General features: G+C 38.4%; 1 protein-coding gene across 1 annotated transcript in view; it reads right to left on the reverse strand.

Annotated features, from left to right (window-relative positions):
- The window catches only part of INAVA (innate immunity activator), a 34,837-nt gene extending 19,200 nt beyond the window's left edge, over positions 1-15,637 (reverse strand). The window contains exons 1-3 of the mRNA XM_083357663.1: positions 15,428-15,637; positions 3,277-3,399; positions 1,069-1,193 (exon numbers count right to left, since the gene is read on the reverse strand). Of these exons, the coding sequence (XP_083213789.1) occupies positions 1,069-1,193; positions 3,277-3,337 (186 nt within the window). The 5' untranslated portion in view covers positions 3,338-3,399; positions 15,428-15,637. The remainder of the gene's footprint in view (positions 1-1,068; positions 1,194-3,276; positions 3,400-15,427) is intronic.
- Positions 15,638-16,056: the final 419 nt, after the last annotated feature.

Here is a 16,056-nt window from a genome sequence, read left to right on the forward strand (position 1 = left end):
TAACTGATTTATTAATATATTTCTCCTGCCAGATAGGAGGGGAAATATATTTTTGTGGGGGGTTTTCTGCTTCCGGTGCCACAACAATTTAATAGGCTTTGGGCACTGAATACCTTGACTTGGAAATAGAATGCTATTTACTCTGCTGCCTGAAGTAGCAATTTAACTAAGATTGCTGCTAAAGCTGATTGCCAAAGGGGAACAGGCAATATCTAATCTATTTATTTGGCACAGCACCATAGTACATTTTATTTAACTTTTTTGAATTTGCATTCAGTAACGAGCCTGAAAATGTCAATAAAAGGAGATAAATAAGTTCACGTTTATTTTAATGGGCTTGGTATGCAGTTAGCTTTTGGCTTTTTCTTATGTTCTAAATAGCCTTCAGTTAATTTCAGGCAGAGAGAACGACCAAAAATTGAATGCTTGGGAAAATACCCAGGACTGAATTCATTGCAAGATAATTTCTAAACTAATTACGGTATTTTTAAGGGGCTTTTTATAAGTTGGTGATCAGTCAAACAACAAAGAAACAGGAAGACAGTCAATGAACTGATCCAAGGGAAGAACCAGATTCTAGAGATAATAGAATGTTCTGGAGGAGATTCCCAATAGGGAAACAAGTTTGATATTAACTTAGTAACTTTCTGTAGTTACGTTTACACATTGTCACAGAAGATAACAATGGCTTGATGGGACGGATTTTATTTGGTAGAAATGTTCATATTCACATATTGACTAGCTGCTGTACTTAATCAGGTTTATTAAGAAACTTGAAGGGAGACTCTTAATTGTAGATTTAATTAAAAGACTTGAGTTGCTTTACCAAGCTACTTCTTAAATGATGCATGAGCTTCTATCACAGACCAAGTGTTCGTGAGATCCATTTTACTCTTTCACTATCTTCACGCTTAGACTAGGTATCACTCAATCTCTATAGAAAGCCCTTCTCATTTCTTTGGACAGTGGAATCCCAAACCTTCCAGATATGGTTTTTTCCCCCTGCAGTACTGCACCTTACAAATCCCTAATATGGTTAACAATTCTACAACTCTTTTGGCTCCTTACTGCTTCACGCAAACACAATCTTCGTAGTTCCTGCAAACAGGCTTCCAGGCGTTCCTCAAGGGCCTTTTGCTGCTTCCTCATGGCTTGTGTCAAATCCTTCATTGCAGCCATGGGGCTATCAGGTCCTGAAAGAATAATAATAATAATAATAAAAAGTACAGATTGATTTGTCAGAAAAGAAAGCTCGGAGGGGATGGATTTTGATAATATTTGATCAGTCAGACAGAGTTGGCCTTTGGCAGCTTCTTTAAGCAGAGACAGGGATTGTAAATGCATCTTCAAAGACCAATACAATTGTTATCACAAAATTGTGTTTAACATCAAAAGAGCTTTTCTGAACCTCATCAGACAAGGCATGGAAAGTGTCCAACAGCAAGGATTGAATAGCTCCACTTCATAGACAGTAGGCAGGTCAAGGTTGTTACAGACAAGATAAAGACAAGGCCTAAGGCCAATATCCCTAAATGTTATGTTATTAGCAAAGAAAGCACATTTATTTATTGCTCTGCCCATGGATTGAGGAAGAAATACCAGGCATTGATTTTTAAAGCCTTAAAAAAAATCAGGGCTCTCACTTAATAGGATTCTGCACAGAATTTCTTCCATGGGATCAAAGGTCAGCTCTCTGACTCCTTTCAAGCGTATGATACCAGCCTATACAGGTTTTAATCAAACAGGGCACTGACAATCTGTTCCATATATATGATTCATAACATAGGGTTGGGTAGGATTCTGTCAGCATGCTCTAAATTTGGTGGCACTGAAGAAAGAGCAGTTCTTATTCAGATGTGCGAAGGGTATATGGTGATAAGCTACTGGGACCCAAAGGAATTTGCTGAGGAAGCAGAGGTTGTATGATGACTTCCCTAATTTATTTATTTCAAAATCAATTTTCCAAGTGCACGTGGAACTAGCTTTTCTTTCCAAAATAAAAAATCCAGCTAGGTGTGCCACAACTGAGCTTTTTGCAGTCTCAAGAGTTTCCAAATAAAGAAAATACTTCTTCATTATGCTTGTACTTCTTATTATTGCCTTTATCCAAGAAGCTAAAAGAAAAATCCAGACCACAACAGAAGATGTCTTGTTGGCAATTAGACTACATCTTCATTGGAATAATCCACATCATCTACCTTGTGTTATTAAGGTTGCTATGGTAATTTGTGAGAGTGAGTAAACCATCCTGAGAAAAAGAAGAATTAGTGGGCCTGACTCTCTGTAAGTTCTTATACATATATTGCCTGTATGGAGAAAGACTGTAAAACAGAGTTACATCAAAGGCTTGAATCTTGAATCTTGCCAGAATGTAAAACAGCCTGCTTTGTTTTGATTTAGTGGCATATGTACACTCAGCTCCTGTAATTTATTCAATAAACTGTGATTAAAATAAACTATGAATCAGCACACAGCACTGGATACGTACCACTTTCCTATACAAGGAAGCATTTAATTGTATATGTGTTGCTGTAGCTGATGTGTGGTTAGATTATTATTATTTTTTGCTACAAAAGTATGTGGCTGAGAGCTTTTTAGCAGTTCAACAAGTTTAGAAATAACTAAAGAAATACAAGGCACCACACAACATTCATGCAAAAAGAATGCCACATATTTCATGCTTAGGTTTCTAATAAAATAGCTTCTCAAGAGTCTGCTTGGTCAGAAAAAGAAAGGATTAATTCTTCAATATAACAGCTGGCCTGCATTTCAGGGCAACTGAAAAGCTTTGCAGTGGTAATAAGTTATACTGTAAGATGAGTGGCAAAGCATCAGGCCAAAGAGAAGGCTCCACCCTGCCCTATCATTCCTCAAATCTGATACAACTGTTGTTGTCACAGCTCCTGGCTCTGGTTCCTGTCCAAGATCAATTCCTATTTTGCAAGATTGCCCTTCATCACTTCAATGTAAAGACTATATCTTGCGCAACATCATAACCCATCTGAGATAAAGCTACAGTGATAAACTCTGACTGCTGGGCCAGCCATGACTAATAAGGTGTGGAGTTCTGTGCACAGCTGTATTTTGTGTCAATTGCAACAAATGAGTGTTAGCAACATCAATAGAGTCTAGCCTAAGAAAACCTCAGTCTACAGCAAGCCACAGAAGAAAGACCCCAGCAGAGTATATATTGTTGCTTAAACCTGTTGACACTAGAAAGCATCCAGGAAGATGTCTGCATTTTTCCAAGAAGAAACTTTCCCATTAGTCACTTACCGGACTGGATTATGATGCCACTGTCTGTATCGCTGGTCTCATCCTTATTCTTACTTTTCATGGCCAAACCCAGGTCGTGGAGAGAGACAGTATGATCACACCTGGAAAATGCTGTAATGTCTTCTGTTAATACAAAAAGGGCATGACTGAGGTATGCTTTGTACAAACACAAAGTGAGCAAGAACAATGCTAAAAGAAAGGGCTGGATAGGGGCCTTCCACTGACTGTGGAACTTGCTGTCAGAACTTGGTTACCTAGAGGCCTCTATCTTGCAAAGTTTCTACTTAGGGCTCCTATGTGGACCCAAGGCCAATAATGTGCTGATAAATATTTAACATCTGGCTCCATTGTTGCTGCCAGATGTTAAATATTTATCAGCTAACAGTGTCCTCACTAGGCATCAGGGCTGAGCTCTGCTTTCAACTGGCTCACAAAGTTTCTAAAAAAAAATCAACAATTGACTCCCATAAGCCAATATACCACTGCTCAAGACTCACATATCATTCCTGCTTCCCACCTTCCAAATTTTCTGTTCAGTAAGGAGAAATCATTTCATTGTGACAACGTCTTTGCAGGTTCTCAATCATCCAGGTTATGGATGTCCCAAAGGTATGTTTCCAAAAGGCAACTGGACTTTCTTGGTTTTCACTAGAAACCTAAACTGTGTGGATTCTTTTTGCGTGAATGCTGTATGATGCCTTATACTTCTTTAGTACAAGGAAAAGAAGTTTTCAAGGAAAAAAAACCCAAGGAAGTCCATTTACCTTTTGGGAAAGCATCTTTGAGATATTTGACTGGGACCATCACAGCTTGTGTTGCTGATACTATCAAATGTCAGATTGCCAAGGCTGTTCTATGCTAAATTATGTAAGGAAATTGAATTATGTTTGATCTAGCACATAACCTCACAACAAAATAAAAAGGCTTTTGGACTTCTCATTATTGCTGAACTACAACTCCCACAGGCTATTAGAACTTACAAGCTGCTAGCAGCTTATATTTAAAAACATCTGGAGAGCTACCGGCTTAACACAAAGAGAGGTTGCTTTCTGTAAACCTGTTAAACATGAAGGAATATTAAAGGGATAATCATTAATCTCAGATGTAAATTTAAATAATCCAATTCACATGGAATACAAATTTAAATTACCTTGTCACTAAGATTGCATAGAACCTTAACTAGAATTAACAGTAATAATTTAACATTGTATATAGTGATACTATACATTCAATAATTCAGTATTATTATCCAAAAACTGTAGGAAGAGGAAGGCTAACATAGATGCCTCTAAGTTAGTTCAGAACAGAGTGAGAATCAAATCAGGACATTCTGATATATAACCCAAGTCTCCTGGCCTTTAGGTTCCACTCACTGTTAATAGCTAAACCAAACCAGAAAACACATTTCCAATCTGGAGAAAATCATGGGGAAAAAGACAGTGAGAGTGGGAGAGAAAAAGAGACAAAGAGATGGAGGGAGGGAGGGAGGGAGGGAGAGAGGGAGGGAGGGAAAAGAGAGAAAGAAACTTGCTGGAGAGAGAGGATTCTTATCTCCCTTACATGTTCTCTCTAATTTTGTGATGATGCCATACGCCCAATCATTTCACTGCTGCTCCCCCCACCCCCAGCAAAAAGTAAATCTATAGAAGCTACGCCATAAGGTTGGCAGGAAGTGCTAAGCAAACAAACTCCAGCATTGGAAGAAGTGACCATGAAACTTCAGTGCAGATGCCCAGATGGGCCATTCAAAACTAGGGTATTATATGGTAGGGATCATTTTTTATTGCTTTCCCAGCAGCCAGGGTGACTCCGAGCCTTCCTCTTTGCAACTACACTTGTTTGCACAGCACTTCCCCACCCCTACTGGATGAGTCAATCTGAAAGTCACTCTTGAGTTTCTGTCTGGAGCTTATCACAGGACTGCCAGTCTCCTGAGGAAAAAAAAATAAAATAACAGGAGGTGGAAGGACAAGGTTCACAGCTGTTACTGAGCTGTATGACCTAAGGTGATGTTGCTTAGACCTGTACAGATTATTGCTCACTCCAAACAGGCATAGGAGGCTGTGTGGGCAGCAGCCTGTTCCACTGCCTGCCATAACAAACAATCCCATTCACAAATTGAAATAGGCAACCACGCAGCCATAGTACACCTTCCCCAGAACAATATAATTCCCACAATTATAATGTATATCAGGCTTTCTGTTTTGGATCAGACATTAACATCCTTGATACGAGTAAAAGTTAAATTACTCTTAAACTAAAGTACAAGCTGATCATGCTTCTGCTCTTACGGTCAGTAAATAAAAGAATCAGCTCAATGGTTCAGTTAAGGGTACTTTCAAGAGTACTGGCTTCCTGCATCTGATAACTTGTCACAAGAAAAATTTTCTCAGTTGTTTCCAAATTACCAGCCTGCAATCCATCTACTAGTGGTAGTTCAATTTTGCCCTATCTGCTGCTGTATGCTGCACAACTCCAGTTTGCCTATCTGTCTTTTCACCTGATAGCTATCTAACAAATTAGCAAATCCATGGCAAAAGCCATTGTAGTCTTGGAACCTTGTCCCAGTGAGAAAATACACAAGTTTAAGATTTATGGAAAGTTCAGTGCTCTCTCATATAGAAAACTGTGCGCAGAATCCTTCCTCAAACTGGCAGGCAGCATAGCAATTTTGGTACTTGCAGTTCCAGCATTTCAGGCTGGAGACTACTACTACTACTACTACTACTACTACTACTACTACTACTACTACAACAACAACAACAACAACAACAACAACAACAACAACAACAACAATAATAATAATAATAATAATAATAATAATAATAATAAAGTTGGAAGGGACCTTGGAGGTCATCTAGTCCAACCCCCTGCTCAGGCAGGAAACCTTATACCATTTCAGGCAAATGGCTGTCCAGTCTCTTCTTAAAAACCTCCAGTGTTGGAGCATTCACCACCTCTGGAGGCAGGTTGTTCCACTGATTAATTGTTCTAACTGTCAGGAAATTTCTCCTTAGTTCTAGGTTGCTTCTCTCCTTGACTAGTTTCCATCCGTTGCTTCTTGTCCTGCTTTCAGGTGCTTTGGAGAATAGCTTGACTCCCTCTTCTTTGTGGTAGCCCCTGAGATATTGGAACACTGCTATCATGTCACCCCTCACCCTTCTCTTCATTAAACTACACATACCCAATTCCAGCAACCGTTCCCTATATGTTTTAGCCTCCAGCCCCCTAATCATCTTTGTTGCTCTTCTCTGTACCCTTTCTAGAGTCTTGACATCTTTTTTACATCGTGGTGACCAAAACTGGATGCAGTATTCCAGGTGTGGCCTTACCAAAGCATTGTAAAGTGGTATTAGTACTTCACTTGATCTTGATTCTATCCCTCTGTTAATGCAGCCTAGCACTGTGTTGGCTTTTTTGGCAGCTGCAGCACACTGCTGGCTCATATTGAAGTGATTGTCTACTAAGACTCCGAGATCCCTCTCACAGTTACTACTATTGAGCAAGGTACCACCTATACTATACCTATGCATTTGATTTTTCCTGCCTAAATGTAGAACCTTACTTTTTTCACCATTGAATTTCATTTTGTTAGATAGTGCCCAGTGTTCGAGTCTGTCCAGATCCTTCTGTATCTTAAGCCTATCTTCTGGAGTATTGGCTATTCCTGCCAGCTTGGTGTCGTCTGCAAATTTGATGAGTTCCCCATCTATCCCCTCATCCAAATCATTAATGAAGATATTGAAGAGCACTGGGCCCAGAACAGAGCCCTGGGGCACCCCACTACACACTTCCTTCCATGTAGATGCGGTTCCATTGAGGACCACACGCTGAGTACGGCCTGTCAGCCAGCTACCAATCCATCTGGTGGTAATGCTATCTAACCCACATTTTTCTATCTTATCAAGTAGTAGGTTGTGATCTACTTTGTCAAATGCCTTACTGAAGTCCAAGTAAATTATATCTACAGCATTCCTATGGTCCACTAGTTTTGTCACTTGGTCAAAGAATGTAATAAGATTTGTCTGGCATGATCTGTTTTTGACAAACCCATGTTGACTTTTAGTGATGACTTTGTTTGCATCAAGGTGTTCGCTGATTTGTTGTTTGATTATCTTTTCCAGAATCTTCCCAGGTATTGAGGTCAGGCTGATAGGTCTGTAGTTTCCTGGATCTATTTTTTTTCCCTTTTTTGAAGATGGGAACTACATCAGCTCTCTTCCAGTCCTCCGGTAGTTCCCCAGTGCTCCAGGATCTTTGAAAAATATAGTTCAGTGGTTCTGAGATCACGTCTGCCAGTTCCTTGAGAACCTTGGGATGTAATCCATCTGGTCCTGGTGATTTGAACTCGTCTAGGCTGGACAGGTGCTCACTTACCATTTTCTTGCCTACTAGGTAGACCCATAGGTAAAGATCATGTTTTATTTAGTGTACATCTTTTAGGATCTTGCAGATTGCAACATCCAGAAAAAACGTTCTTTTTGACCATCATACAACCCTTTTTCCCCTACAAACCAAAGTAAAAACATTATATACGAAAAATTCATCATAGAGAGATAGCAAATCTGTATGAGAACTACACAACTAGTGAACGGATGTCCATGCTTTACAATGTACAATCAAACGTCTCAGAATTCATACAACATCTTTCTTAAGGTCTTTATATAATGCTGTGAATTTAGCCAGGAGCTTTCAGATTAAAGAGCAGCCTGTTCTTATTGAGATTCAATTTACACAAGCACAGAGATGTGACAAGTGTACAAACCAACCAATCACAGCTAAATTTTAAGCAGTAAGTTATGTCTTGGCCATTTACCAGTATGTAAAACAGCACATATTGACTATGATCTTGATTCATGCAAACAGAAATACAGTGCAGAAAATTTAAGAACTATACTGCAGGAATGCTGTTTCTGGAGAACTGGTCTTCATATTTATCAAGTCAATCTGGAACTAGCTGCTTAGTTAAAGAAGATCCTACTACTTCAACAGAATGAGAAACAGGTTAACTATTTTTATTACGGTTTTCCCTTTCAGTGTCTCCCTCAAAACTCCAGGATATCTCATGTCTGTCTTTCCAGTTTTCAAATATGAGCACCCAGACCCTCAACTTTATTTAGTAAAAGGGTCTTTTTGGTTTTTTTTCCAGAACATTTCATAATAAAGCACACATTGCAAGAATGAGATATGTAAGAAATGCCTTAGAATAGATCAGACCTTTATCCCAGTTGGAGGATATTATTAATTATGCAAACTTCTCTCCCCCAGTCTGAAAACCCTCTAAATTTGTATCTGTAAATTTCTCAGTAATAAGTATGATATCTAGGAATTTTGGACATTGAGATCTACAGTTTTGGAGGGAGTCCAAGTTGAAGAGAGATTTTAATGTGCTAGCAATGACCTTCCAGATTTTTAGCCTTTCTGGAGATGCCAAAAACCAAACCAGGACTTTTTTAAAAGCAAAAGAGGCATTCTACCAAATATAGTACATGAAAGGCAAACTTGAATGAAAGACAAAATGTGGTCAGATATTAAGAGGTAGAATAAATTGCAAGATCAAGAGAAGGAGAAGAATAATCTCAGTGTATTTTCTGAGACAGGGTGAACAAGCCGTATCATTCTGTCCCTTCAAGGCACATACCACACACATTTTGAAGTGCAACCAAGCTAAGAAGCATTTTAGAAAAGACTGAATCTAAAGCCAATTTTAGCTTTTTAGGGGTAAAGATATTAAACAAGATGAAGGCATATTTTTCAATTTGATTATGAAGCTAAGAAATGGATGCATGGATGCTTTTTAGTTCTAAGATATATTTACGCCACACAGCTACAAGCTTTCGATAATTTTAAATAAAAACACAAGTAGAATCCATACATGCCTAAGCATAACAATATAAATCATTCCATTCAAAGTGCAGTTTTAAAAAGGCCTTTTTCAAAACAGTGCAAGGCAGAGCTAAGCCCCTTCACCACACCGGAGGAGGAAGAATGATTTCTATATACCACTTGCCACTCCCCTTCTCTAAACCTGCTGCTTGGCAATAGATATAAAAGATATACACTTTGCCCTATGTGGCAGGAAAGGAAAAAAAAGAAAAAGCTAAACCTTGCTAAATTAATTAATTGAAAACTTTAATGTTTAGCTGGGCCTGCTAATCAAAACCACAACTTGCAACAGACCCTCAAATGCTGCTTTTGGATGATGAATTTTACATTCCGGTTGAGCCGTGTTGAGAACGCTGTATTTTTGCACCTTCAAGCAACTGAACTTGAACCCACAAAGTAGACGAACAAAACCTGCCTCCATATTCAGATATAGATGCAACTTTTGTACAATAGATCAATGAAAATAACCTAATAACAGAAGATGACTTCTACTCTGTGGGCGCCCCAGAGCTATGGAATCAGCTACCGGTTGAGCTCCGGACGGCGCCCGATCTTCGCTCCTTTCGCCGCGAGCTAAAAACATACTTTTTTGAACAAGCTGGCCTGGCCTGATGGGGGACTGGGGGGGTTGTTATTGTTATTTTATTGGGGTTTTAAGATGTATTAATTGTTTTTAGTATATGGGCATGTATTTAATTATTTTTTAACTTTTGTAATCCTGTATTTTTATTCTTGCCCTGTTCACCGCCCTGAGTCCTTCGGGAGAAGGGCGGTATAGAAATATTATTAAATTAAATTAAAATTAAATTAAATGGGCATAGCATGCATCCTGGCCAAAAAAGGTCAACCAGCCCACTCTAATCTTCTAAATATTTAATCAGACAAATAAATATAATCTTTTCTACTTCTTTTCTCTCTCTGTGCCTATATTCCAAAGCAAACACTGTTTGCCATTTATTTACAAAAGTTGTACCCATACTTGATTATTTCTCTTGATAAGGTCTGTGTTAAAACATATATATAGACAATATACACAAAACAAAGAGATCTACCTGACTTAAAGCATTGAACAACTAGGGTTTCACAAAGTCCTTAGGGAAGTTATTCCGATTACAAAACTAAGCAGAGATGCTATGAAGGTTATGTATGTACATTTCCACCACCACCCTTCCTTGCCCTTCTGCCTTTCAATGCCCCACTCTTACCTAAGAATTCCTCCTTACCTTTACTCTATTTTTAGTTCTCCTCCTGTACCTCATGCAATCTATTCCCTGCTGATCTCATTGTACAATCACCTCTCATGATTAAAGAAGAGATGGGGAATATGTGCCGTATGATAAGTACTTGAATCAATTTAACACATCTTGTTGGAATTCTGAGATATTTCATCTTTCATTTTTAACTGTGTTTTCTACATGGCTGTAAACAAAGAGCAACCCCCTCCCAGCTTACCTATGTGATGGTAAAAAAAGGTCTTCTGCAGAAAACAAATACATGATTTCTGGATTACTTCAAATCACCCTGCCTGTTTCTTAGTCAAAAGGAAATTTGCTACAGGTACCCAGTCAGAACAAGATAAAGGTTTCTACAAAGAATTAATAGTTTCCCTGGGCAGAGAGCCCAGTTTTTATTTAACTTCTGAGCATAGTGAGTTATAATCCATCCATTAGCCTTAACTATATTTTCAAACTTCCATAAAGAGCTAGGATTCAGTGCTCATTGAGTTTAGGATAAATTAAAAGAATATGTTTCATAGCTAGATATCAAAACATTGCCAACTCTGCAACCACAACAGCAGGAGTAGCATAGCACAATCAAAGTAGTGAAAGTCCTTGTGGCTACATTCACACAGCAATTTTAGTACCTCAAGGTATTGCACAAATTTACAAATGGGCTAATCCAGTAAATAGTTATGGATATTGTATGAATCCAGCCCCATACATATCAATGCATCTATTAGAGGTCTAAAAACGGTGATGATTTTATTCTGTTCGTTTGAATTTATTAGCTGCCCAATTCCAATGCACTCTGAATTAAAAAAAGCTAGTTCAGGCATAGATGTTGAAAACAAAATAGTGGAAAGCAGTTTTCTCTGTCCCCAATTTTGTGAAGTGGGTCTCCTCCAAGATTTCCACCTTCTATTTATAGGGGACAGCCTTTATAAGGGGCTGTTTAGGAAGGCTGATCTGGAGCAGAGAAATGATGGGAAGAAACAAATACCTCCTTTCATGCTATTTTTCTATTTACTTCAAACTGATACCCCTTTGAAATTCTTTTTAAAAAATAGGGGAAGGCTATTAGAGTTCTAATGGCAGTTTTTATATGCAACCATAAATAGTATAGGAGTTACCCCCTTCACTTATTCTTAGGCAAACAGAATATGGATATGAATATCAGAATTATGCAGATAATCCCATAAAGCATTTCCTCCCACCCATATATACATGCACCCAACTGGTTTAGTACATGTCAAAATTTCAGCCAGTTAACAATTAGTGGTTGTCTGAATCAGCCTTTAAATCCCTGCATTGTATTTCTGCACTTTCATGGGCTTTGACTGCGCAGAAATACCTAATTAATAACCAAGACATGGAGCCAAATTTCCTGTACATAGATGGAAACCAGACTGCAGTAAAACTATCACCACTTTGTATTTCTAGCCCTCAAGACTGACAAAGCAAAATCAAGCCATACAGTTCTCTGACTGACTGGTTCACACATACACTCAGGGCTTTTCAGGCTAAACACTGCAGAAAATACGTAAACAAACAGGCAAACAAATCAGTATCAAACTAAAACTTAGATTTTGAATTTTTAATTCTATAACCCACCCCGAATCACTGTATGTGAGTTGGGCAGCCATATAAATAATACGTAAATTCCAGGCTGATAGCACCAACCTCATTTGAACAGCCATTCTGATCAGTTATCAGAAGGGTTATAGAAGTGTTCTGTTCAACTACTAAGGAGAAGAATTAGCTCCCCTAAGAAAGCGAGCGAATGGGTTGTATTAAAATTATTTTCCTCCAAAATTTAAGCACAGTCTTTTGAGGAAAAGAGTTTGGAGAAGAGTTTCAAGGAGGCAGCTTCTTCACCATCCATCCCCTTCAGGGCTGAAGTAAAAAAAATGTATAACCTAAAACTAAGCAAAATAATTTGTGGTGGCAAATTTAACCGAAAATTAACAGTGCAGGATTTCTAGACTGGACAAGTAGAGAGAAATTCTAAGTAAAATTTTTTTAGACAAGTAATTTTTTTAGAAAATAAAATACATACAGCCTATGATTATAATGTGGAATGCTGTTATCCAAGTAACATTGAGAACATCACTAAACTAGCCAACAGAACACAGAAATAGAAATACTAGGTGGGAAAAAAAATCCCTAAATACAAGTTCAAACACATGGCCTACCTCCTACTATGCCCAGAAAACAGTATTTCTGAAAAGTTCTGTTTCAAAAAAAAACACGTGCCTGCCTCTTCCTCATCTCTTCCCGACCCCCACCAGATTAGCAACCGCATATTTATTGCACAGTGATTAAATAATCATCTGGAAGTGTCCTCTGGGCACCAGATCCCAGACTGTGAGTCAGCACAGCACCCACTCTTGCCCCGGATATTCGAACACCCCCTCCAAGCAGTTCTAAAAGAGTACGCTGAGTGAGCTCTTTCTTTTGTCAGCTAACCACCAAAGTAAAAACAGGGCTGCCTGTTGGGGTTGAATTATTTTTTTTAATTAACTGTCCTACTTTAATTGACTAATTGAACGATTAAGAGATTAAAATCTTGCAATTATTATCCCAGGTTTCCCCCAGCAGCCTCACAGCTCTCTCACACCCTGTGAAGCTTGATCATCTGTTTCTGCTTCATGAAACAAAAGGTGGACACCCTGGAAGCTCCTTCAATGTTCTCCCAACAAATGTCTTTCCTGTGTTATTCTATATTTAACACAGAGTAATAGCATTAATAGGATGCGTGTGTAGGATGAAAAAGTGTATTTAGCTGGCAGAATATAAAGTTCCTTAACTTTGATATAACCAAGGCAATGCACAATTCTTTCTGAAATTACCTGTGGGACCTCCTGCCCTAACAAACATAGTTTGCACTCCTTTTGAACTAGGATAGGGGTAGGCAACCTCGGCTCTTTTATGACTCGAGAACTTCAACTTCCAGAATTCCTGAGCCAGCATGGCTGGCTCAGGAATTCTGGGAGTTGAAGTCCACGAGTCATAAAAGAGCCGAGGTTGCCTACCCCTGAACTAGGATCATGTGACCCTATATTTTGCTATGGGAGTCAAATGGATGGTGATACTTTTGACAGCAACAAGGTCCCTTCCAGTAGCTGGATGAAACCCTCCTATTATCTTAATGATGTCTTGCTGATTCCCCTTTCTTCCTTTGAAGGCAGAGCACCCATCCTACAAGTCCTACAATTAAAATAAAACCCTATTTCCAACTTGCCCTGTTCTATAATGCAGAATGACCATCAGATCTCACTGCATGATATGGCACTAACATGATATAGGCAATCCCTAGCATAAGAATGTCTGACTTATGGACAACTTGTATTTTCAAAGAGATTGTCATAAAGCCTACCTTATTAAACATTTTGAGTTAAATCCAATGTTTTATAATAACAACACACACTTTATGATGCTCACATGAAAACACTATATAGCTTCAATGGTTTATCGGCAGGAGGAAGGATTTTTGCCAGTTTTAAGTCAGATCACACTATTGTGAACACTGCACTGACTATGCAACTTCATATTTGGCTTACATTTTTCTCTTATTTACCCTGGTAATCATGCCTCCAAGGTGTAGATCCAATGCAAGCACTGGTGATGCATCAAAGAAAAGGAAAACTAATCATGATTGAAAATAAAGTGAAAATAATAAAGTAATCAGAAGGATATGAAACAGCATCAATCTTTAGAAAAGTATTAGGCTACGGTAGGTCAACAGTTAGAACAATTTTAAAGGATAAAGTGAAAATAAGGGAGCATGTGAAACTATAACTTATAATATATACTTATGAAAACTATAATATATATATATACTAAGACAAACATTTGATTAATGCTAAATAACCATTCTGACCTACCTACAAATTTGATTTAAAGACAGACTTAGGAACCAGTCTGTCACAACCTGGGAACTGGATGCAGCCACAGCTAGTAAGCCAGTAGTGAGAAATCAGAAAGCATCACTAAAACATGACCAAGGAACAGGGAAACATGATGTCTTCACTGACAGAAGTCACAAATTAGCTTAAAAAAATATGGAGGTTGCTGAGTTAGCCATATGCTGGTGCCAATTATTTGGTTAATTAGCGTCATGCATTATTATAAAACTTTGATAACACAGCCCAAGTCTATGATGAGGAAAGCTAACTAGTCAGAAGCTGCATGATGAAACAGTTCAGACTTATCAATTTCTCTACCTGTGCTATTGCTATGTCCTATTGATAAGACCATCAGATTTCCCTGACCTTTATTTGCCACTCAGCAATGCAGACTTAATTCCCAATACTTTTCTTAATCACTGTTGCTGGCTATATAAAGGCAAAGATTCTTGTTCATCTTGCTACATCCAAGCAATTCTGCTTGTGACCCTAGAATGTTCCCTCCGATCCAAAAATCCAAGATATTGGCATTAAATATAAAAAGCAATTTTGAATTTTCCTTTTTCTGTCTTGGCTCCATTGAGATGTTTGTCCATCTCATAGCCTTCTCTTTTTGCCCTGTCCTCCAGACACAAAAATGAATGAAAGGAACTACAGAATACCTTCCTGGGTCTAGAGTCCACGTTACATGTTACATGTTTGCCAAGAAAAAAAGTAATCTGTGTAAAAAATTACAAGTAATTTACACAATTAAATATAACGATGCAGCTGTTGAAGCTGTCACCGACCAGAGCAAAAAGACTTGTAAGGCTTACAGAGCAATCTGTATGTAGACTTTTCTATAATTGTTGCTAATTTCTATCTAGAATCTCAATAATATATGAAAATACCCATATGCAGAAGACTAGTAGAACTGATTTAATCAAAGTTCCTGTTCTTTTAAATTTAAAACCCAAATATTGACTCATCGTTGCAATGAACAGGTTTCAATAGATTTCCAGTCATCATTTGAAGATTTTTAAACAAACTGGAAAGTCATATGTTGAACAAAATAAAAATGCTCTTTTCTAACATGTGCCAATATGAGCTTTCAGTTACCAGCCTTCCTGCCACCCTTTTGGAATGAAAAAGCAGCCTTACCTTAAGGGGGCTTTGCTTCCAGGTACTGGTTACTGACAGGAAAATCGGGGAGGTTTGTTCCTAATATCCAAGTCACTGCAACTGCGTGCAGTTTTTGTTCACATTTCCAATTCCTTCCTTCTCTCTTCCCAGCACTGCCTCACTCTGGTTGTGCCAAAGAAACTGTGTTACTTGTTTTGACTTGAGTCAGAGAAGCAGGGCAGGTGAGCAATACCTTTTCAGCACAAGAGAATCAGTGGAGCCAAATCCTTCCAGGCACAAAAGGACAAGCTGACACATAACACCAGAAGGGAGGGACTATATTAAACATCTCTTGCAAAAGTTAGTAAGGAATCCCCTACTCCTGGATAAGCAGGGAAAGCTGCAATAACCTACTGCAGTCAGTTCTAAGTCCACACGCATGAAAATATATTTTCTGCCTTTGTAACCTGCTTGCCAGAGAAACACGCTTTGAGCACTTTCTCTGATGATCAGCAAAAGACTTCATTAGCATGGAAATACTACCATGACTATTCCTATAGTTCTGTAATCCAATCAACGTGAAGGTTGTTTTTCCTAATGCTGTTTTCAATAGAATACATGTTATGCTCAGAAACATAATACAATGAGACAACTAATTGATAAGAAGG

The sequence above is a fragment of the Vipera ursinii genome (assembly GCF_947247035.1).
Source record: "Vipera ursinii genome assembly, chromosome: 3".
Lineage (NCBI taxonomy): Eukaryota > Metazoa > Chordata > Lepidosauria > Squamata > Viperidae > Vipera > Vipera ursinii.